Genomic DNA, 23,142 nt, shown 5'->3' on the forward strand with positions numbered 1-23,142 from the left:
TGATTCGATTTAGTATTCATCCTGTCACGTGCTGTCGGTTCTTTTCAGTTGTTGGTTCATTTTTGTGGGGTTTCTGTTTATTTCTGTTTTGGATTTTTGTTCAAATTCCCTCATGTCTGTCTGTGTTAGTGTGAATTGTTCCACCTGTCGTCCAGCGTGTTCCAGCCCCCGTGTTACCTCCAATCATCTTCCCCCACTTCTTGTTCCGTCCATGTTTGCCCAAATGTTGTCCGGTGTATTTTAGTCCCAGTTTAGTTTGAGTTAGTTGTCGGGTCATTGTCCAAAGTCATTGTTCTTGTGTTCCTGTCCCGAGAGTCCCTTCGTGTGCCTGTCGCTGTTTCCCTTGAGTTTGGTTTTCCGTCCCGAGTTTTGTTTGTTATCTTAACTTAATTTTTATCCTCGTTGGATTTTGCTACTACGTATAATTAACCCATTTATTTTTTTTAACATACCTCGTCCTGGCTTTCCTGTATTTTTGGATCCATTCCTCCCACACCCATCTCCAACATGCCAATTGTGACACATCCGTTTTAGAGCGTTTCACAGTACATTGAAAAATGCTTTTTTGTCAAGCGCCACCTTATTGCCTCTTTCTTGTCAACAACGAGGCTGCGTGGATCATTTTTACAGAAGACTTTAATGCATTATGAAAAGAAAGAGACAGCTTGACTTGTCTCCTCCAGCCCTTGGATGTGCTCTTGAACAAGTCGGCATGGATGTCGGCAGGTGGGGGGGAGAAACAGCGAAGGTCAACCTTCCATGCTCTAATCTCACAGCAGTCGTCACTTGGATGAAGAATATCCAAACTAAGATGCTCAGCAATTCATCCCTGAAGACCTCCATTTCAAACAAATTGGTCCGAAGAGGATTACCTATGGACGAGTAACGAGGATGTTTTCGCAAATGACGAGCAGGACGGAGAGGATGTTCATGAGTTAAATGAGAGGAGCTATTTGGCTTATTAAATAGTGATGAGGACCTTTAGGGCTTTTTGACAAATTCATTTGCAGCTGTGTCAAAAAAAAAATAAAGCCTCGAAACTTCAAGTAATTTTATCTTTGAAACATTAGTTTCAGCATCTGCGTCTATGTGTGAGCGTACATTGCCTTGCATTTATCTTGTTTCTGCCCCAACCCGTCCTCCACATAACTGCAACTGTATGTTATCCGATATATGATGAAGAAATGTATCTAAAAGTCCTATCATTTTAATAACACACACAACACCAAGTGTAATAAATGGAAAGCCATGATCTATGTACTGTAACCACTAAAGTCAGGGGTAGACTTACACTCGCAGTTTTGTAAAATTCACCCAAATTGAAGTTAAAAAGCGGGGGGGGGGGGGGGGGGGGGGGTGTCGACTTGTACTTTGAGAAATAGAGTATGCCTGTTTCAAAAACATTTACATATGAATGAATTCCATGATATACACTGTATTCTTCTGACAATAAGCCGCAACTTTGTCCTCATATTTTGAGCCCTGTGGCTTGTAGTCCAGTGCAGCTTAACTTTTTTTTTTTGCTAGCCACCAGCAAGCAAATGTGTGTATCTGTTCGAGGTAGAACAACTATCAAATAGAACTCAAAAGATGTAAATCAATGGCTGTCCTCAAAAAGAGTTAAAACAATGTATGTCTAAGTTTTATAAGAGAATGTATAAAATTTGGGGTAAATTTGTGATGTGTAAATTTTATATACAGTACACAGTACATGTGATTTTATTTATGTATTTATGATTGTATATGAATTATGTAGAATGTGTTGTTATGTTCACTAAAATAAACTACCAAACAAAGGGAGACAAAAAAAGATGCTATTGAAGTATTGATTTCGATTTTGAACTGCTATTTAACCAACAGATATCCATCCATCCATTTTTTTATAAATATGTTGGGACTAAACATGCAGGCATGTTCACTCTGTTAAAGAGAGGATGTTGCTGTTGCCAGACAATTACAAAAAAAATTAAATAACTAAAAAAAAAAAAAAAACTAAAAATAAAAATAAACCTAAAAACCTCATATACCATCTTTTTGCGTAAAGATCTGATGTTATTACCTGCTTATAGTCCAGTGTGGCATATCCAAGCCAAAAATATATATTTTTACTCATATTTTGATGCTGCGGCTTATAGTCCAGTGTGGCTTATTCGTGCCAAAAATATACATTTTTTACTCATATTTTGATGCTGCGTCTTATATACCAGTGTGCCTTATAGTCTGGAAAATACGGTACGTTTTTCTGCATGTAAAATATATAAAAATTATAGGAAACATATGCATAGGGTCATCACTTGTGGGAGGGGGGGGATAGGGGTTGGGAGCAATGTAATATAGGCCCATTCCCTCGTTGCAGAAGCTAGCTTTTGGGACATGCAATGTCACATCTCTGGCACGGTAAAAGCATTAGCAGGTGGTATAGGCGGAAAAAATCTGACTAGATATAGTCAGACACTTCTACACACAGCTTAGGTTTTGTTACCAGTCCTCTAGAGAAGAGTTGGACTCTCTTCACCACTGGCGTTTCCTGCGGTGAAAGGCGCAGAGCAGGTGTGAGCATCCTTATTGCCCCCGGCTAGACACCTAAACATTTGAGTTCACCCCACCTCCCTCCGCCTTTGGATGGGGGGTAGGTGGGATCACCTGACCTTTGTTTATGCTTATGCACCAACAGCAGTTCACTGTACCCACCCTTTTTGAAGTCCTTGGAGGGTGTGCTGGAGAGTGCTCCCCCTGGGGACTTCCTTGTTCTGCTGGGGGACTTGATTGCTCATGTGGCCAATGGCAAAATTCCATGCAAGGTCCATACTTTCAGTATATTGGACCTGGGTGTGGCTTGGTTGTTTAAAGTCTGTGATGTTGGAATAGCATTCTCTCCAACATATGAACAGATCCCTCAGTTATTTGTGTATGTTGTGGTTTTAAATGTTTTCACACAGATGAGTAGAATCTTACATTCAAAAAATAATTATTGATGAAGTTGGGCAGTGATAGTTGATTTCAATACAACATGATGGGAAATGAAGTGCATCTCAGTTAAAATTCACCCCATGTCCCCATGTTCTGCTGTTTCCTTTTACATCTCAGATATGGCTCAGATAATGCCTCTAACCACTCGATACCACATCAGCCAAAATTATTATCTTTATTTATTGAATGTATAAATTGAACAATTGTTTCTAGGTGGAAAGGGATATGCCAGGAGTAAGAACCACCATTTGTCACATCCTGGACACTAGTGTGTTAGTGAGCTTGGATGAGTCATAAATCAAGCGTAGGATATGCTTCACCTCCCCCTTTTTTAATCAGCTGTGCATCTGGCCTGAGTTGGATTGGTTTCTCTGGGAATAGATTTAGACCATCATATGACACAGAAGGAGGGGTGAAGCGCACTATTATCCCCTCTGCTTTTTTTTTTTTTTTGTTAGACAACTGGATTTTCACTTGAAATGGAAGTGTGGGAAAATACAAACCTCTATTTCGACACTGTGACTGTAGAAGAATCATGATAGCATTATTTTGTCAGGTAAAAGGAATGAATCTGATTCAAGTAGAAGATCACCTCTGAAATACTTAACCCAGCCCATGTTGCGTCATACAAGCTTGAAGGCTGTTCTTCAACTGAAGTCCTTAGTTTTTGCGGTGTAGAAAAACATTTGAACACATTAACAATACAGCCAAACAAAGTGCAGTACATCCTTTAATGTGACAGCTTATAGTGAAATAAAAACACCAGCTGTGTCACTACCCTAAGCAGCAGCAATGAAGTGGAAATGTAAGCTTTTTTGACATTTTTAAAAGTTTCAGGAAAATTAGTATTAACCCTGAAACGATTTGAAGAAATCATTAACCCTTTACTGGGCACAGTGGCCGCTTCCGGCCGATAGTCCAAACCATCAAAAAAGGCCTTTATTAGACACACGTTTTTCTATTTTTAAGTCCTAAACAGGCAAGAATTTTCAGGATTTTAGAGAAATTTAGAGTTACAATAGAATTTAAGCAATGGCTGTTACGAACACATTCGGCCGTTTCGCCTGTTTAGACTGTTGGCCGAAAGCGTCCGCTGTGCCCAGTAAAGGATTATTGTGCTACAACCAGGCTTCTCATCAACTTAAACAAATAAATAAATAAAGGATGTGTACATTTTGAATTTTAACAACTGGTAATTGTCTCTCATTTTGTACAAGATGAAGCTTGTCTAATCTATATGGTCAATATATTAAATAGGAACATCCTTTATACTGTATAGAGAGGAGCTAAACGGTAACTCAACAATGAATAAAGAACTCTTTTTGATAACGCTGTCTACATATGGACTGTAAACTGTAATCTGCATAATTGTAATCGTAATAATGGACATGATAATTAACAGTAACCTTAACGCTTATTAAAAAAGAAAAGTCTTTGTAGATAATTGTGAAAATTAAGAATAATTGCCATGAGAGTTTCTGTATTTTTCTGTGGCTGTAGTTTATTTATAGGGGTAAACAGGAGAATGTGCTGCCTGTTAATTCTCTGCACTATTTTTATTGCTCTGCGTCTGGGGTGTTCAGTGCATCGCCCGCGGTCTACCAGTCAACTTAACTCTAGCTGTTTTAGTAGCTCGCATGACATCTTACTATTAAAAAAAAAAAAAAAAGTCCAAAAAAAACACCAGTCAAGAAAAGAAGAGCCGGGGGGGGGGGTGTCAGTCGTCGCTTGATTGTGTTTTTTTTTTTAAGTGCCCTGAATTAACAGTTTGTGCAACCTTTCCAGACAACACTGTGTGAATGTGATGAATTTCAGAAAAAGCACCGTGTTGCTCACATTGGAGCCTGCTCAGTCAGGGAATCAAGATTATCAAGTTGTTTGAGTGTTGTCGTGACTGCGCTTCTGGAAAGAACTTCCAAATAAAATTGTACCAATGCCGTTTGTGTCACATGTTACTTGTACCATAAGTACATTTTATTTACCACGTCCACCTCACAGTTCATTGGTCCCGGTTCAAATCCACCTGGCTCCGGCCTTCCTGTGTGGAGTTTGCATGTTCTCCCCGAGCCTGCGTGGGTTCTCTCCGGGCACTCCGGCTTCCTCCCATTCCCCTAAAACATGCATGGCAGGTGAATCGGACATACTAAATTGTCCTTAGCTGTGATTGGGCGCATGATTGGTCGTTCGTCACTGTGTGCCCTGCGATTGGCTGGCAACCAGTTCAGGGTGTCCCCCGCCTACTGCCCAAAGCCAGCTGAGATAGGCGCCAGCAAGCCTGTGACCCCTGTGGGGCTAAGCGGCTATAGATAATGGAAGAATGGATGGATAATCCATCCATCAAAACATTTGGCTTTGACTATGATACAGTATTTTAACCAACAGCCGAAACAAATAAACATATCACATCCCAAAGATCGCGCACCAACTGCTCTGCATGATAGAAAAACATATATGTTTATATACTATGGGCCCCTGTGTTACGACATTAATCTGTTCCGTGGTTGGGGTCGTAAGGCGAATTTGTCGCAATCCAAACCTATGTTAAATAGCTAATACGTTTAAAATCCCAGGAAAAGACATAAAAATTGTACATAGCCTACATATTAAAAATTGGTACCAAAATAGTATAGTGCTACGTATATACAATATACATGTATACAATCAGAAAACATCAAATAAAATATATAGAAATGATATACGGTAGGCTATTTACCTTTGAGTGCCACTTGTTATGCTTATATTCCCTAATAAGGGTTATCTCCAGCATCGTTTCCATATAAATCAGCTTCTTACTTCTATCTTGAACAACACTAGCAATCTTGGGACACATGGCTAACACTTTCAACTTTGAATTAAGCATTAAAATGCACTATAAATCCGGTTTTGTAACCACTCACAATCGAACAAAGCTTTACCGTTCTGCCATTTTTTAAATAAGTGAGGCTGACCAATAGCAGACCACTATCTCCGTGAGGAGACGCCGAACAATAGCAGACCAGCATTGTAGTCACGCGTTGCATAAAAGCAGCTATATGGCAATAGTAAATAAGTGCAATTATGCCAAAACGCCAGCAGATGGAGACAAAACAACGGTGCATTCGCGAATTCGCCTTACGACCCCAACCTCGGAACTGAATTAATCTTGTAATACGAGGGTCCACTGGATGGATATATATATATATATATATATATATATATATATATATATATGATAGGCTGTGCAAATTCCTCTTGCGTTTTCATTCTTTGCACTTTGTCACTTGGGTGCTACTTACTCAAATGATTCATTTTTTTTTGTTTTTTATGACGTACCTACACAGTGGCTTGATTTTCCAATTTCTCCCGCAGTGATGGTGAGGGCTTTGACGTATTTGCTCCGCATTAAAAAAAAAAAAAAAAAAAAGTCACTTTCACTGTGTGGCCAAGTCCCAAATGGGCCTCTCCCCGGTACCGGTTTACAAAACTGGTTTTTGGGGTTCACTGGTTTAACACGCAAGGCACATTGAACACAGCTGTCTATTTATTCAACTTTGTTTTTAGTGAAACATATAATGACAATACGTGTATTTTGTTTGCTGGTTTTTGGTTTCACTTTGTATTACAAGCACCGTGTAATAAAAAAGCAAACATGACAAAAACAATTTAACGTCTTGAAAATGAATTGAGATCCAGTATGTTGCGTTCGCTTCAAACCCTTGCTTGTTTTGCTCATCAGCTATTTAATTATTCCTGCCTTCTAGCCAGATAGAAGCTGGGTCTGGTGTGACCTCCAATGTCAGGTCACTGTTTAAATGCGGATGCTGCTTTGCGGGAATTCGGAACACAGGCAGTTGCTGTCATCTGGTCATCCAGTATAAACGTATGATACAGTGTTTGTGTGTGTGCATGCGTACATGCGTGTATGTGTGCATGGGTCCGTACGTGTGTGTGCATGCGTGCGTGCCTGCTGCCTGTCTGTGCGTAACGAGTGGTGAATCTACAACCCTTGTGCTGTCTGGGTCCCAGTGATGAATGGACCTATTCAAGTGGATATATTGTATTTGACTGGAGATATGGAAACACAAACAGAGCTATTTGGCAATGCAAATTAAAAATGTAGGACACACATACTCAAAATGCATAGTGCATGCCTTGTGATCATAATTAGTTCAGCCATGTAAAAAACAACAAATGAGCGAGTGCGGTATGACAAACACATTACTATGTACCACAGTATTTTTCAAAATTCAAAGTTGTTTTTTTTCCATGCATAATCACTATAATCTCACAACATTCAATACTGGTTGAGAGAGGACCTACTGCAGTTGATTGACTATTACACTGTAAACAGTGTTGAATAATTCCACATGCTAATATTCATACAAGCCACATACAGGTTTCCATGGCCCCAGAAAATTGAGGGAACCACCATGATTCTAATGAAATGGTCAAAATGTCAAACCTTTATTGTGCAAATTTTGCAAATGTCCTCAATGAAACCAACACAAAAAGTTATAATAATATTGCAACTTGAAATAAATTCGCTTTTGCTTCAAGTTCAAGCCCAATCACATTATACTATATTCATGTACCGATCGATGTAAAAAGCAAATCTAAAACAAGTGTGTCTTAGTGAAGAGACAATTTGCATTCATATTTACTTTGAGGTCTGTTCACGTTCAATTAATAGTCAAATGTAGTGAAATGAGCAGCTTCTGTTAGCTTACATAGTAAACGGGGTTGGGCATATTCAACAATTATTCTTATTTTTATTATTATAATTATTTATTTATTTATTTTAAACGGTTCCTGCGTGTTTCTCAAACATCAGAGATTATTGTTTGCTGCTCATTTTTTTTCCTTGACCTGCTGACCTATGTACTTAAAAACTCAAGGCGTATGAAATGCGTAGTAGAGAATTTGCCCGAATTTGACTCATGCTGGACTACAATCAACTCAGCCTCATTATGAATCACTGCGGTGGCTAATTTGACTTTTAACTTTTCAAAAGAAGGTTGGCATGACCACAGTCACACTAACAAGCTGAGCTGCAATGTCATTTGTGTGCAATTGTGCAATGACCTAAATGATTTTGATGCACATTTAACATGATCAGCATGCTAACAGAAATGCCCAAAAGGTGCACAACTTGCATAAGTTGAAGCCCAGGTACTTTATACCATGTACATCTATAATGTAAATTTGAATTTATTTGAGGTTCATTTCAATATCCCCCTCCATTCATCCAATTTCTTAACCGCTAGTCCTAATGGTGCCTATCACAGCCATCTTTGGGCAGTAGGCAGGGTACACCCTAAATCGGTTGCCAGGCAATGTCAGAGCACACAGAGACGAACGGCCGTTCACACTCACAAGCACACCTAAAGGCAGTTTGGACTGTCCTATTAATCATGTTTTGGTGATTGTGAGAGGAAACTAGATTGCCCAGAGAAAACACATGTGGGAACAGGGAGAACTGGCAAACTCCAAACAGAATAAAAGGAGCCAGAGGCAAACCGGGAAATTTGGAACTACGACGCCTTGAAACATTGTTGTTAAAAGCAAATGGTAATTACCGTATTTTCTGTACTATAAGGTGCACCCAAAAGCCTTAATTTTATTAAAAAGCTGATGGTGCGCCTTATAACCCGGTGCGCCTTACATATGGATCATATTGTGTGCTGACTGCATAAACTATAGTTTATGCCTAAAAAATCCAGTTCGAACCGACCTGGCCCGAGGGTATTAAAGTCCGACTCGGGCCAGCCCGATTAATTAACTTGGCCCAACCTGATTTTTTTTTTCGAGGACTCAGAGTGTATGGAACCACACTCATGCTTGTCTTTTCAATTTCCCTGTCATTTGTTTATTCGTAACTTCTTGCTGCTCCATATCGGAATAGCAGGTCATAAATATGTAATGCATGCCGAGGGAAAATTAAAAAGACGGCGGCACCGTGCGTTCACCTGCGCTTGACTCTTCACTCATACCGTTTCATGTTTGTTGTTTAAATTTCCTCGTCTTTCATTTATTTCTAACTTCTTGCTCCTCCATATCGGATAGCAGGTCAAAAATATGTAATGTATGCCGAGGAAAAAATTAAAAGACGGCGGGGCCACGCGTTCACCTGCGCTTGGCTCCTCACTCATACCATTGCATGTTTGTCGTTTAAATTTCTCTGATATTCGTTAATTCATAACTTCTTTGTGCTCCATATCGAAATAGCGGGTCAAAAATATATAATAAATGCAGAGGCGACAATCAAAAGGATAGCGGCGCCGCGCGTTCACATTTGCATGGCTTGATCTGGATCTATTCTGCGCTCTGCGGCTCCTGTTTAGTAGTTAAATAGAAATTACCAATAACACATTCTCTGTTTCATCTGATTTTTTTTTAACAACAAATATTCCTTAGTATAATATCCATACAACGCTTATACTGTATGAATAAAGTTTATATTCTATAAATAAAGTTTGATGACTTTGCTGATTGTTTTTAATACATTCCCTTTTAGTGAAGCACCATCTAGTGGCTGCAGAATGCAACTCTAGTGGATGAATACTGCAACCCCAGCCAGTACTATGGTTTCGATTCTATGTGCGCCCTATGATCCAGTGTGCCTTATATGTGACTTTTTTTTTTTTTTTTTAAGAAACTCGGCCATTCATTGATGGTGCACCGTATCATCCGGTGCACCTTATTGTGTGGAAAATATGGTACTCTAAAAGATTACATTGGATTAATTTACACTTATTGTCCTCTCAAGCAAATGTTTCGAAGGATTTCCATGGGTTGTTGACAAATTCATGATTCACTTGGCTGACATCTTGTCTCACCATACACTGTAAAACACTGAAAAATAGAATATGCATATTTACTTGGTTAGTATTGATTGATTGGTTGATTGACTGACTGATTGATGATTTTTGCTTGTGATTGAGCGGCCAAAACATAAAATTTCCCCCAAATGAACAATATTGCCATACATAAAAAAACAAACACACACACAAAAAAAAACAGATTTTTTTTAATGGCAAATTGCTAGTATAACCATGTACAACAACACAAATTCCACTCTTTGTGCTGGTCAAGAATAACTGGGAAGAAGAAAATTTAACTGGTTGTCAGCCAATAGCAAGGCACACAAAGACGAACAACCATTCACGCATTCAATCACACCTAAGGACAATTGACAACAGAGTAAAGACGTATAATTGAAAAGCAATGTGTGTTTCTTTGTTTTGCCCCAACATCTATAAACCTGCCATGTCCAATGGGATGCTGTCATTTTGTTGAAGCAAACTTTTGTGCTTGCACACCCAGAAAAATATTTGTTTGCACCGGTGTAGCCATTGCAAAAAGTTAGGATAGGGTCGTGCGGTGTAAGTGCACAAGTGCGACCAATGCTTATTCAACGAAGTCTATCAAGCTGAACACTCATCCCTACCTTCACACCCAACATACAAAGATTTTATTCTTTTAGTTAAGATGTATCATTCGCCAATTCCTGATTTCCTATTAAGAATAATGCAGTTTGTATGTCTTCTAGAATAAGAACACAAAATATGTATAGGTAAGTCACATAAATTCACCGGAAAATGAGTGGGTTTCAGTAATATTATTGGATGTATGTAATTTTTAAGAGTCTGTATTTTTTTTTTTTTTTTTTCAGATCTGCTGCCATGCCACCTTGTTCGATATGTCATATTCCAGTAATAGCAGTGCGAGCACTGCTTTCCTTGATGCTATTAGTGACAAACTGGAGCCTTACATGTTTTGCTGTACGAGGAACAGAAGCATCTTTGAGCTCTTATCCCACTTTCATACGGAATGACACAGAATTTGAGCACTTGGCCTTACATCCCCACTCCAGTGTGGGTCGAGTTTATATTGGAGCTCGTGACAACTTGTTCCAACTGGACAAATTCCTTCAACCTGAACTGCAAGATCAAACTGGACCAGTCAAAGACAGCAGAGAGTGCTTGCCACCTGTAACTGAGAGTAACTGTCCCCAAGCAAGGCTCACGAGCAACCACAACAAGCTCTTGCTAATAAATCCATACTCCATGGAACTCATTACTTGCGGCAGTGTCAACCAAGGTATCTGCCAAAAACGAAGTCTTGATTCTGTCAACAAAGTGCTGTTCTCCACAGAAACGCCAGTCGATACCCAATATGTAGCTGCTAATCACCCCAATGTTAGTACTGTTGGCCTCATCATTCAGTCTCATCCACACAGGCAGCCAGTTCTTTTTGTTGGGCGAGGCTACACAAGCGGCCACCCACCCATCGCCACACGGAACTTGGACCAGGAACCCATATTTTCATATGAGGAAACTGCAAAGTTGGCTGTGGCTGGTCGGCTCTCTGAATATGATCATCATTTTGTTGCATCTTTTGCCCACCATCATCATGTGTACTTCCTCTTCTACAGACGAGACCTGAAGTCAAAATCACGCGAGTATCGCACCTACATCTCTCGTGTATGTTTGGATGATCAAGCCTATTATTCATATGTGGAAGTGCCCTTGACTTGTCGTTCTCGGGCAGGAAAAAATTATAATCTCCTTCAAGCAGTCCAGCTGGGGTTCTCTAAAGACAGCACAGAGAAGCAAGGGTCTAAGATTGTTCTTGGTGTTTTTTCCACTTGGTTGGCTTCATCAAACCGACCCAGTGAAGACTCTGCCCTGTGCATATTTAACCTGGAAGATATTGACTGGAGGATTAACTCTACTCGAGACCTCTGTTACACCAGGATGGGTAGGGAATCTGGAATGGAGGCAGCCTACATTGAATATGAAGTAAAATCCAAATGTGTGAACTTGCTAGAGGTGAGTTAAACAAACAAAACATTACATTAAAACAAAGCATAGTATCATCCTGCTTTCACTTGGAGTGCTTTGCTATCATTTTTTTGCATCAGCTAATGGCTTACATACAGTACATAGACACATGCAGGAAAGCATGCACAGGCAGTCACTCACATCTTATTGTTGTTACATCGACTCTCATTGACGGGATGCCCACCTTTGGCAAGTGCTTTTGCATTTTCGACATGTGGTTTATGACGCGAAGCCTCGAGAAAAACGTGAGTGGGTTTACGTTTATTGAACAGGGTCAATACAGACAGTCCTTCTCAGCCCGTGTTATTTCTACCAGGCTTCATATCATAGAGCAGTCGCCAAAAATGTGAAAGCGCTCACCAAAGGTGGGCATTCCTTCAACAATGGGCTGACTTATTAACTACAGTAATCCCTCGTTTATCGAGGGGCTTATGTTCCAAAAATAACACGCGCAAAGTGAAATCCGTGTAGCCAGCTTTATTTTATTTTTTTTTATTTTACAATGCAATACTAAACTATAGAATAAAACCAAAAATCAAAACCTGTTTTAAAGCCCCGAATTTGTTTAAAACAATCATTTTAACATAGTTAATACAAAGTTGGAAACATGGCCACTCGAGTATTTCACAGTCCCAGCTATGCCTCTTCTTCCTGAACCTGCACATTGTTATGAGTAGGTTTTTTCAAGCTCTTTCTTTTTCTGAGCAAGATTTTTATATACGGATATGCCCGGACATAGAATTAAAGTGAAGCCCCTTATTTCATAACAATACACTTGAAATTTCAATTTATTACACAAGAAATTTGGGTAAAAGTCAGATTTCCAAAGCTGTCCATTTCTCTCGGTAGGCACACAGACGTGTGTGTTTCGTCTCGGCACGCCTACGAGTCACATGATGGCTCCCAGAGACCAAGCTGTCAATCACTGTGCTTACTAGCACGTTTGCAACCTGTGTGCTGAGCTGAGCGCGCACGGGCACCGGAGAGACACAAGAGAGATGAAAGCAAGCTTTTGGATCTTTTTGCCTTTTGTAATAAATTGACAAGTGAAAAACCAATACAGTACAGGGTCAATATTTTATTTCGAGACAATAGTAAAGCCCTGAGCCAAACAGGATTCAGAGCACAATGCGCTGTAAAAAATATCCACACTGTAAAAAATCCGTGAAGTAGCAAACCCGTGAAAGATGAACCGCGATACAGCGAGGGATTACAGTATTTTAACCAGCTCTGTTATTATCAGCAACTTTGTTTTGAAATTGTTAAACCTCTCTCCAGAGCCATATAGTGGACATAGCAAATTAGCGGACCTATACATATTTAATATTATAAATCATTTGTGCGGCCTAGACTTTCCCAGTGAATCCACAAAACAAAATCTTGGAAACATCAAAAATCAGCATTTATTTTTATATTGGAATAAAATTTGTGCATGCACAAACCTGTGCAAACACAGACACGCACACACACGCACACACAGTTACCTTATTCACAGTTACAAACTGTTATTTAAATATATATACAGTTTCCCTTATTTTTCGCGATTTATGGGAACCGGAAACCCCCAGGATCAGTGAATTCCGCAAAGTTGTATTTGCCTGCTGCACCAATGGACATTGTATATACATACACATAAATAACGTCTATGAAATGTTTTTAATAAATTCTTTCCTAACTTATTTTTCCCATGCCCAACTGTAGTACGAGGTTGAACATAAGCTTGTTTTTGAGCATTAACTTTGTTTTCTTTTACTAAACACAACATACAGCCAGTGGTGTAGTAGTCCCCTGAGAAGTGGGTATACTCCAAATTTGGCTGCGGAGATGAAGCAGTGGCTGCTAAGACTACTTATGCGGCATCTAGCTATCTTAGCGTGCATTAAACTACTGGCGACAAAATCTTCTCTTCACATCTCTCTTCACATCTTCACATCTTCTATAAATGTGCAGTCATAATGCTAGTAGTTTAAAACAATGTTTCACGTGGAAACCACCTTAAAACTCACCTCAGAGTTTTTTTTAATCAGTTCCCTGCTTGTTTCTTCGACTGACTCAAATTCAAACTAGCACTCCCCCTATTCTGCTTCTGATTGGTCAGTCACCGTGCCTAAAGTTAATCAGCGAGTACCAGCCAATTAGAGAGAGAGGAAGGTGGGAAAAGAGGCAATCAGACAGTTGGATATTGCTGAAAGATGTGCATCGGGGGAGGTTAGAAGTGGGTCTACGCAATGCTTACTAATAAAGTGGTTAAACGCCATATACCGGCCTATAACCCTTGCCCATAACCCACAATGCATGTTTTCTTAAACGGCCAAGCTCAGCCTATGATGTCATTCTTTCCTATTCTGTCATATATACACCCCCCCCCCCCACACACACACACACACACACCACACATTTACGTCTTTGCATAGCTCTCCCTTATGTAATGCCAGGATTCTGTCTGAAGAATGATGAGGAGTGCTTTAGTTTTAAACAAAACTGTCTTCAATTGCTGCTGAACAAGACCAAGTTTTTTTTTTTTTTTTTTTTTTTTGTCAGGCATTTCTTATACTCATGAAAAGAAATACAGTGGGCCCCCGTGTTACAAGATTAATCCGTTCCGCGGTTGGGGTCGTAAGGCGAATAGCTAATGCGTTTAGAACCCCAGGTAAAAACATCAAAATTGTACAATCATATTAAAAATTGGTTCCAAAATAGTATAGTAAGTTCTACGTATATTTAATATGCATATATACAATCAGAAAACATCATAAATAAAAAATACAGAAAGGATTTATTTATCTTTGAGTGCCACTTGTTATGCCCATATTCCCTAATAAGGGTTATCTCCAGCATCGTTTCCATATAATCCATTCATATCCATACTTCTCTCTTGAACATCACTAGCAATCTTGGGACCCATGGCTAACACTTTCAACTTTGAATTAAGCAGTAAAAATACACTATAAACAACACAAATTCAGCCAAGCCCCAAGGGTCATGAGTTGTTTTGGGCGTAAAATCTGGGAAAATGTCATAAAGAGGGGATTAAAAAACTCAGTATTCCAGGTCGCAACATGAAAATAATTTAAGTCAGGGACGTTGTAACACGGGCATCGACTGTAGTTGACTTTAAAAAAACTAGTGAATAGCTCTAAAATTGAAAAAATGAGACAATCCATGCGATCTGTTTTAGAATTGATGTCACGAAAATTGTCATTGGAATAGGCAGCTCAAAATCCTGATTGGAATGGCCCTAGTTTTGAAAGACTTCATCTACTTTTTAATGCAAGTTTATGTGTTCTGTGAGCCATTATATCATGTGGCATTGCAATGACCTGTCAGTGATTGACTATATCCTGTTGTTTAGAACACTCTCGAGCGGTACCCTTGTGGCTCCGATCACACGCCCAGCCCTATGGGTAGTCGGATTGCTGTGGAAGCTAAAACCATTTTGGACAGCCCCTCTGCTCGACTCACAGCTGTTGCAGTGAGCATGAGGGTGGGACATATGATTGCCTTCTTGGGAGACTCCAAAGGGAACCTGCACAAGGTAAATATCCAAGACAACTTGCCCACATTTTCACATTTACACATTCACACGAACGTTTCTAGATGTTGATATTGTGATGTTTCTTGGAACCAAAGCTGTATTTTTTTTTTCTTTTTGGATCATTGCAGAATTCTCTTTAGCTACTAAATTATCTGCCCATAGAACAAATGTAATCCATAACCTTGTCTTTTCATGCTCCCATTTAGTTAGTTTAAGGTAACCTAAAAATAGTGGCATTCTGCCAATTCCAGCCAGTTCAAGTCTACCTCACAAACCTGGGAGAAGGCCCTGGGGTCAACCCAGGACATGCTAGACAGGCTTTGTCTCTTGGCTGACCTGGGAATGCCTGGGGATCCTCTCAGACGAAGCTGGACGAAGTGATTCGGGAGAGGCAAGTCTGGGCTTCCCTGCTCAAGCCGCTGCCCCGATGACCCGACTCCAGATAAAGCAGTAGTGGGTGGGTGGGTGGATGGATGGATGGATGGATGGATGGATGGATGGATGGATGGATGGATGGGCGGGCGGGCGGGCGGGCGGGCGGGCGGGCGGGCACCTAATTGCGTGGCTTGACTCACTCAGGTCATGGCGTTATTATCTCACAACTAGAAGATTATCCTGTGCAATCAAGTCCTGGCTTGATTTAAAATATAGATTTTTACTTGACCTTATACTAAAAACGTGCATTGTTTTTTCTGCTAATTATTTTTTTACGTGCTTTAACTAAATGAGATCCATCCATCCATTAATTCATTAATTTTCTGCTACTTATCTTACCTGCTTCATCCCCGGGACCTTGACCCAGTCGGACATGCCTGGAACAACTCAACAGGGATGCGTTCAGGACGTATTCTGATCAGACTAGCTGGCTCCTGTCAACATGGAGGAGCAGTGACTGGACTCTGAGTCCCTCTGAGATGAAAGTGCTTTTCAACCCTATTCCCTATATACCCTATTCTCACCCGTCAGCACACACTTTGGGGGCAACTCATTTCGTCCGCTTGTATCTGGGCCCTTGCTCTTTTTTGGTCATGAACCACAGCTTGTGACCATAAGTGAAGGTAGTCAGTGGCCATATGAGCCATACTCTTACTGTGGTGAAGAAGTTTGCGTGTCTCTGATACTGTGAGCTAAGGTTTTGCGGGCTTAATGTCCTTGGAAAGGTCATCCATGGCATAAAGGGCCAAGATGAGAGACCTGACTTGCACCAATGATGAATAAAATTAATTAACTTTGCGTTTCCTTGACGGACCATGGGTTCCTGGGGCCACCCTCCAAAGCCAGGTCTAGAAGTGGGGCACTGTGTGGACAAGCCTGCACCCATCGGATTCAGTCCTCTCGAGAGTAGTTACACCCTCTTCCACTCTGGAGTTGCACATGGTGAGGAGTGCAGAGCAGGTGTAGGCATAATTATTGTCTCCCGGCTAAGTGCCTGTATGTTAAGGTTTACCTCAGTGAATGAGATGGTAGCCTTCCTCTGCTGGAGATGAGTCTGGACTCTTGGTCGTGCCTATCCACGAAACAGCATACCAGGGTACCTTTAGCTTTTTTCAGTCCTTTAAGGATGTGCAGGAGAGCAGTCCCCTTGAGGACTCCCTTGTTGTCCCAGGGACTTTAGGCCATGTTCTGCGCCTCCATTGTTGAGGCAGCCAATCAGAGTTATGAGATCTGCCCAAAGTTCGTAATGGCTCTGGATATTGTGGGGGCTGTGCTTACTGACGCACTTCTACAACATCCCACTCACATCGGGGACAGCGCCTCTCAATTGGTAGACTGTGGTGGCGGTCGCCCATTTTAAAATAGGGGAATCGAAACATATGCTCCATCTGTAGAGGGAACACACTCCTCAGCCTCCCTTGCTCTTTGTGTGATTTTGCGGATTGTGGCTGAGACTTCTGTCTAAACAGCAGTTGTACGATTGCATCCATTCATATATTATGGCATGATTACATGATTCAGGCAAGCTGGCCACTACTCAGCTTGGCCATCCAATAGAGATCCTCACTTGTTGTGCACACTCATTGCTAACTGGAAGATGCACGCCCTTCCTAACAGAAAACCACATTAAAACTCGTGTGAAGTTGCATTGAGGACAGACGAACCTAGCAATGACACAACAGTTTAAGACAGCCCACGTCTCACTGTCCGATCAGTGATTTTAATTTCTTGCACTCATTATTACGCAAAAAATTACCAGACCCATGTCAAGCTTGGCTTCTTGGTAAACACTCACATGCACAAATATAATATTTCATATGTATGTTGTAGGTAGATAGCTGCTTGTCAGATAGAAATGATGTGCTGTGATTGTTGAGAGGCAAATACTCCAGATAAAAGCACCTAATGAGATTATGCTTGCGTCATAGAGGGAAGACAAATGTTATGTTTTTTAAAGGTCAGCCCAGAATAGAATGTTGCAAGGTGGCTTTAAAGAGTGTGACTTTGGATGATGATCTTATATCTTTAAATCCAACATAAGCCCACATAATTTTCTCTTAAGTCTCTTATTTGGGATTCCAGCATGTAAAGAGGTAAACTAAATGGTATTTGATAAAAGCTTGAATTGTTTGGCCTTGAAAAGTTGTTAATCTAAAAATGTTGAATACCAAACTGACTTCAAATCCTTCATGAATCTACTTACACATTACATACATTATCCATCCATCCATCCATCCATCCATCCATTTTCTTCCGCTTATGTGGGGTCGGGTCGCGGGGGCAGCTACCTCAGCAGGGAAGTGAATGATAATTCTCCTGATAATGCTCAATGATGAACAAACTAGCACACGTTGAATGTTTTGCACCTTCAATTTATAAGATCACTTGAAAATATTTATTTTCATCTCTTGTTTGTCATAAAAGGATTGAGAAATATTAGTCATTTTCATTTGGGCAACATTTTTAAAAAATTTTGTTTCATCTGATTTGATAAAGTAAAAGTTATCAAATTTATAGCTAACTTCAAAGAGTAGTGGTTGTCCACATGTTATTTTTGGAGAAAAATGTGTGTTTCTTAAAAAAAAAGAAAGAAAGAAAGAAAGAAAGAAAGAAAGAAAGAGAAAGAAAGAAAGAAAGAAAGAAAGAAAGAAAGAAAGAAAGAAAGAAAAGACACTTTCCCTTTTTTATTCTGTCTTGCAAAGCAGACTGAAGTTGTGAGACGATTCTTTGCACATCAATAGCTTGAATCAGGAAGCATTTTTGCTTGAATTGAATCATTTTGAATCGAAAATTGATCTGAATTGAGTCGGAGACCTCCAAATCGAAATCGGATTGTGAGATAAAGATTCCCGCTCCCGCTAATGTTGTCCCCTTTACTGCGCAAATTTTGGCATGTCACACATTTCTGTCGGGTCTAGTTTATTAGTTTTGCGAGTCCCAGGGACTCAACACTTTCATGATCACTGCATGCATTCATATATACATACATACATTACATACATTACATACATAACCTACATATCATACATTACATACATGCTCATATGTTTAGATACTTGCATGCATTCATACATACTGTACATACATACATACATACGTTACATACATTACATACATTACATACATTACATACATAACATACATTACATACGTGCTCATGTTTAGATACCCTATGGCAGGAGTCGGTAACCCTAAATGTTGAAAGAGCCATGTTAAACCAAAAGAAAAAAACATAAATCAAATCTGTCTTGTGCCACAAAAAATGAAACCCTTAATATGAAGACAACACATGCCATAAGTGTCTATTATTAGTGGTATAAGCCTACTAATAAAAATGACTAAGTAGGCTGCAAAAATGATCCTTCATGATTAAATTTTTGTTTTCCCTCACATGCATCCAGCAGAGAATGACGCGCCATGTGACTACTCTGCTGCAAGATGGTGCTTTAAGTTGAACTTCCTTTACAATATCCATGGATTGTTTCAGTGTATTGAAAAGAATATAGAAATACAATAAAGAAATCAATTTTTGATGTAATTTTTATTTTGGGAAAAACAACAACAAAATGAGACGCCATTCCACACCTCAGCAACAAAACACAATCATATCCCTGCATGTCATTCCAAATTTATGCAGACAAAAATCTAAAATCCCTATATAAAAACTAAGCCAATTTGTTACCTAAAATGTGCCTTTGGCAGATTTGTTCTGTCTCGTTTAACGTGAATTCTGTTTGAATTCTGGCAGCCAAGAAATGCTGCTACAAGTTTGATGAAACAACCACAAAGTTACTCATCAAACTGCAGGCTGATGTGTTCTGGTGCTAAGTGCATGTATGGGCACATTGAGCATAGTGTTCATTGTGAACCGTTACTGAACTTCAGCAACTGAATACTGCATGGGTTCTGATTGCAGGGAAATTTCTCACAATTATGCCCTTTCAGCTCTCTTTATCATTAACCACATTAACATTACAATTCCTTAGCAGTACTCCCAAAAAAAGTGTGTACTCTGAACTGCTCTTTTGTGCATAGGCACTAACAGTCATGGCCCATTTCCCCCAACCAAGGGTGGAGTAAGAGTTCCCTCTCACCTACTGGGGTGCATCCCAATATACAGACGAGCTGTGGTCTGTGAAAGAAAGTCTAACCCCTATCACATGGATTGGTACCATAGCTCAAGTTATTATGTGAAGGCAAGTTCAACTTTTTTTTTTTTTTTTTCGGAAATTCTGGACCTCACACACCAGCTCACCCTTATTCCTTGCCAAAGAGGTGACCTTCCATGTCCGTTGAGCCAGCTTCTGTAACTGGCAATTGGACCACCGAGGTCCCCGCTTCTGGCTGCTACACAGATCACATTGCATTTGAACCACATGATCCCAACCACATGTGGTAAGTCCACTGGGATAGGGGAGCCACGTTGTTCTTTCAAGCTAGGTGACCTGGCCAACAAAACCCACCTAGAGGCTTGACTCCAAAGGGCAATTCGCCACCAGGCAACGGAAAATATGATCCGATTTATTTTATTTATCATAGAGGATTTATGAGCCCATCTTTGTCTGTCCCCTCAACTACCAGCGACATGTAGCCCCAGACAACTATATCTTCGAGGATCAGTGGGACAAGCAAACCCCTCCACCACAATAAGGGGATTGCTCATTGAGAGGAGTAGTCAAAAATTTTGCATCATATAGAACCATTCGAATTAGTTGTACAACACATACAGTGTTTAGTGTCATTAGTATGGTCAGATCAGTGTCACGTTAAATTGATGTTATCGTGAATGACTAACAGCATGTCATTTGTCTTTGTGCATTTGCATTCCTCAGGTGTTCCTGGGGCCAAACGGTGAGGTAGAGGAATATGCCACAATCTCTATTCAACCGAATGCAGCCATCAGTTCAGACCTTGTCCTGGATGAAGAACAGAAGCATCTGTTCATCATGACTCATAACATGGTAAACACGTGCAATATTTTGTGCCTTTTTTCATGAACTCCCTCGCCTCTTTTGCAAGAAAACCTTGAAGACAACATTTTGGAAAGGATCCTTTAGTTTCTATCCCCTTATCCTTTGGCAACCTATTGTCCTCTTCTAATCACTCATTGTTATCATTGTTCTGGGTCAAAGTGGGGCATTTATTCTGTTTCACGGTAGCTTATTGTTTATGCTTCGCTTAATTGAAGTTGTTCTGGTTCCAGCTGCAAAAGAGGCCAGTAGCTGAATGCAAACAGCACCATGACTGTCAGTCCTGCCTGCAGGCTCATGATCCCTACTGTGGCTGGTGTGTCTTAGAGGGAAGGTGAGATGGACTTAATTTGAGAGAATTTAAATTTTCAGTCTTCAGTCTACAATTCGTCTATGTGACATAAACCACAAGCTAAATATGATGGCCGGATTAACTATGGTCACAAGTATTGTGCTTAACTTTGATCAACTACAAATGAATTAGTTTGTAATCTCTGTATATTTATATTTATAATAATTATAATAGTAATAATAATAATAATAATAAGAAGAATGCTTACATTTATATAGCACCTTTCACGAAACCCAAGGCGCTTTACAAAGCACAGCACTATCACACAGTAAGACCAGTGGTGGTAAACTGCAGACTAACAGAGGCGAGGCTGCCATACTGCAACATACACATCCTCCAACCAACCACTGATTGCAATCATTAATTGACACTCCTATTTTCAATGTTTGAGGCCTCTAATACTTTAAGTATAGTCAACTAAAGATTACTTGAATAATACGTTATTTAGAATATTTTGTCGCTTAGTCAATAAATCAGATTTTTTTTTTTTTTTTGACATTACTTCAAATTGGTAGTGCAGAAAAATGAATTACAATTCCTTTAATTACTATGAACTGTAACATGTTGGAAATAAAACAGAAATGCTAATCATTGTTTTCCAAAGTAAATACCAATGTTTAAGTTTGATTCAGCACTTTGATGAGCATTCTACTTTTATATACAGTAAGATGAACCTTCTTGAACCGTCCAAGAAACATAAAAAGACATTGAGCAATAGAGGACGAGAGGTAAGAAAGGCCTGTCGGCACCCGCTAATAAGCTCCCTGAAAGGTGACAGGCAGCTCTTTTCATATGCGCCTGCAGCAAGTCACATCACATGGGCATGATAAAGTGACCAACTGAAGCGTTGAAAGAGTGTTTTTAGTGCATGTGTTTTTGTGGGTGCATTTGTGTTAGAATGACTCTCAGCCAATGTGCCAAGCATATTGTGGCCATCCCTGTACAGGACATAGTGTAGGTGAGAGGGGCCAAGGACATACAGTAGGTTGCTAGCATCCAGAATTTTCACTCCAGGAGAAAGTCCAGATAACAGGTATTTCAGGAGCAGGCCGACAAATACAGTCAGCCCCCGGCTTACGAGCACCCTGATTTGCGAACAATTCGCCTTACGAGCGTGGATCAGGGAGATTTTTGTCCTCCGCTTACGAGCAAACTTCTCGTCTTGCGAGCATTCCGACAAACCAGCCATTGAGTATGTAGAAATGTTCTCGCCTAACTGCGTCAACATATTCAGCAGTTGCGTCATCTACAATCATTAACAGATACTTATGGCGGTAACGTGAACGCTATTGGTCTTACAATCTCACACTGACTGTCTCACTCACGGTGTCTAAATATATTACCATTTAAGTGTAGTGTTTGTACAGCTAAAGGGAAAAACAGCTGACATGAAATTAAATGTGCCGATTGCAGGACAAAGAATTGTCATTGGTTTAAATGTGTGTTTTTTTTTAATTAATTGTCAATACATTCCAACCGTTTAAAAAAAAGTGCAAATAATTATCAGTCAGTCAAGGAGACGCCAATATGCTATTGGTCGATTAAGGTCACCCGGTCTCACTCACGGAGATGCTATTGGCCGGCGTCACACGTCAATCACAGAAATGCCGATATGCTATTGGCCGAACGCCTTTATCTAGCTTGATGGGACAGGATGGAAGGAAGTAGACAAAATGAGTGAAAAACGGAATGTTTTGAAGACTTTGCAAACTTTATCTGTTAGACTTAGCTTCTAAAATTACTAGCAGCGGTAAAGGAAGAAATAAGAGGATGATGTTTTAGTATCTCCGTGATTTGCACCATGACTGAAAGAGTTACTGTAACACTGTAAGACCAATAGCCTATAAGCGTTGCCGTATTAACTCAAGAGGTTAATCTCCGCACTCTGTTACGGCTGGTACTACAGTGCCATTTAATGGTTGCTTGACAAAACTGCATGTCATGTTAGTCGGCGACCTCCCGACATGCTTTGGGACAGCGCCATTCTTGCAATTCTGTGAGTTGTAACCAACGGTGACCTGACGTTCGAACAAGCCATAAGTGTGGTGCCTAATAAAT

General features: G+C 40.1%; 1 protein-coding gene across 1 annotated transcript in view; it reads left to right on the forward strand.

The window, feature by feature from the left end:
* Nucleotides 1-23,142, forward strand: part of plxnb1b (plexin b1b) — a 90,198-nt gene that overhangs the window by 17,377 nt on the left and 49,679 nt on the right. The window contains exons 3-6 of the mRNA XM_088423224.1: nt 10,622-11,780; nt 15,145-15,327; nt 20,595-20,723; nt 20,966-21,066. Coding sequence (XP_088279350.1) covers nt 10,632-11,780; nt 15,145-15,327; nt 20,595-20,723; nt 20,966-21,066 — 1,562 coding nt within the window. The 5' untranslated portion in view covers nt 10,622-10,631. The remainder of the gene's footprint in view (nt 1-10,621; nt 11,781-15,144; nt 15,328-20,594; nt 20,724-20,965; nt 21,067-23,142) is intronic.

The sequence above is a fragment of the Hippichthys cyanospilos genome, chromosome 9, assembly GCF_059441005.1.
Source record: "Hippichthys cyanospilos isolate Australia breed blue-spotted pipefish chromosome 9, RoL_Hcya_1.0, whole genome shotgun sequence".
Lineage (NCBI taxonomy): Eukaryota > Metazoa > Chordata > Actinopteri > Syngnathiformes > Syngnathidae > Hippichthys > Hippichthys cyanospilos.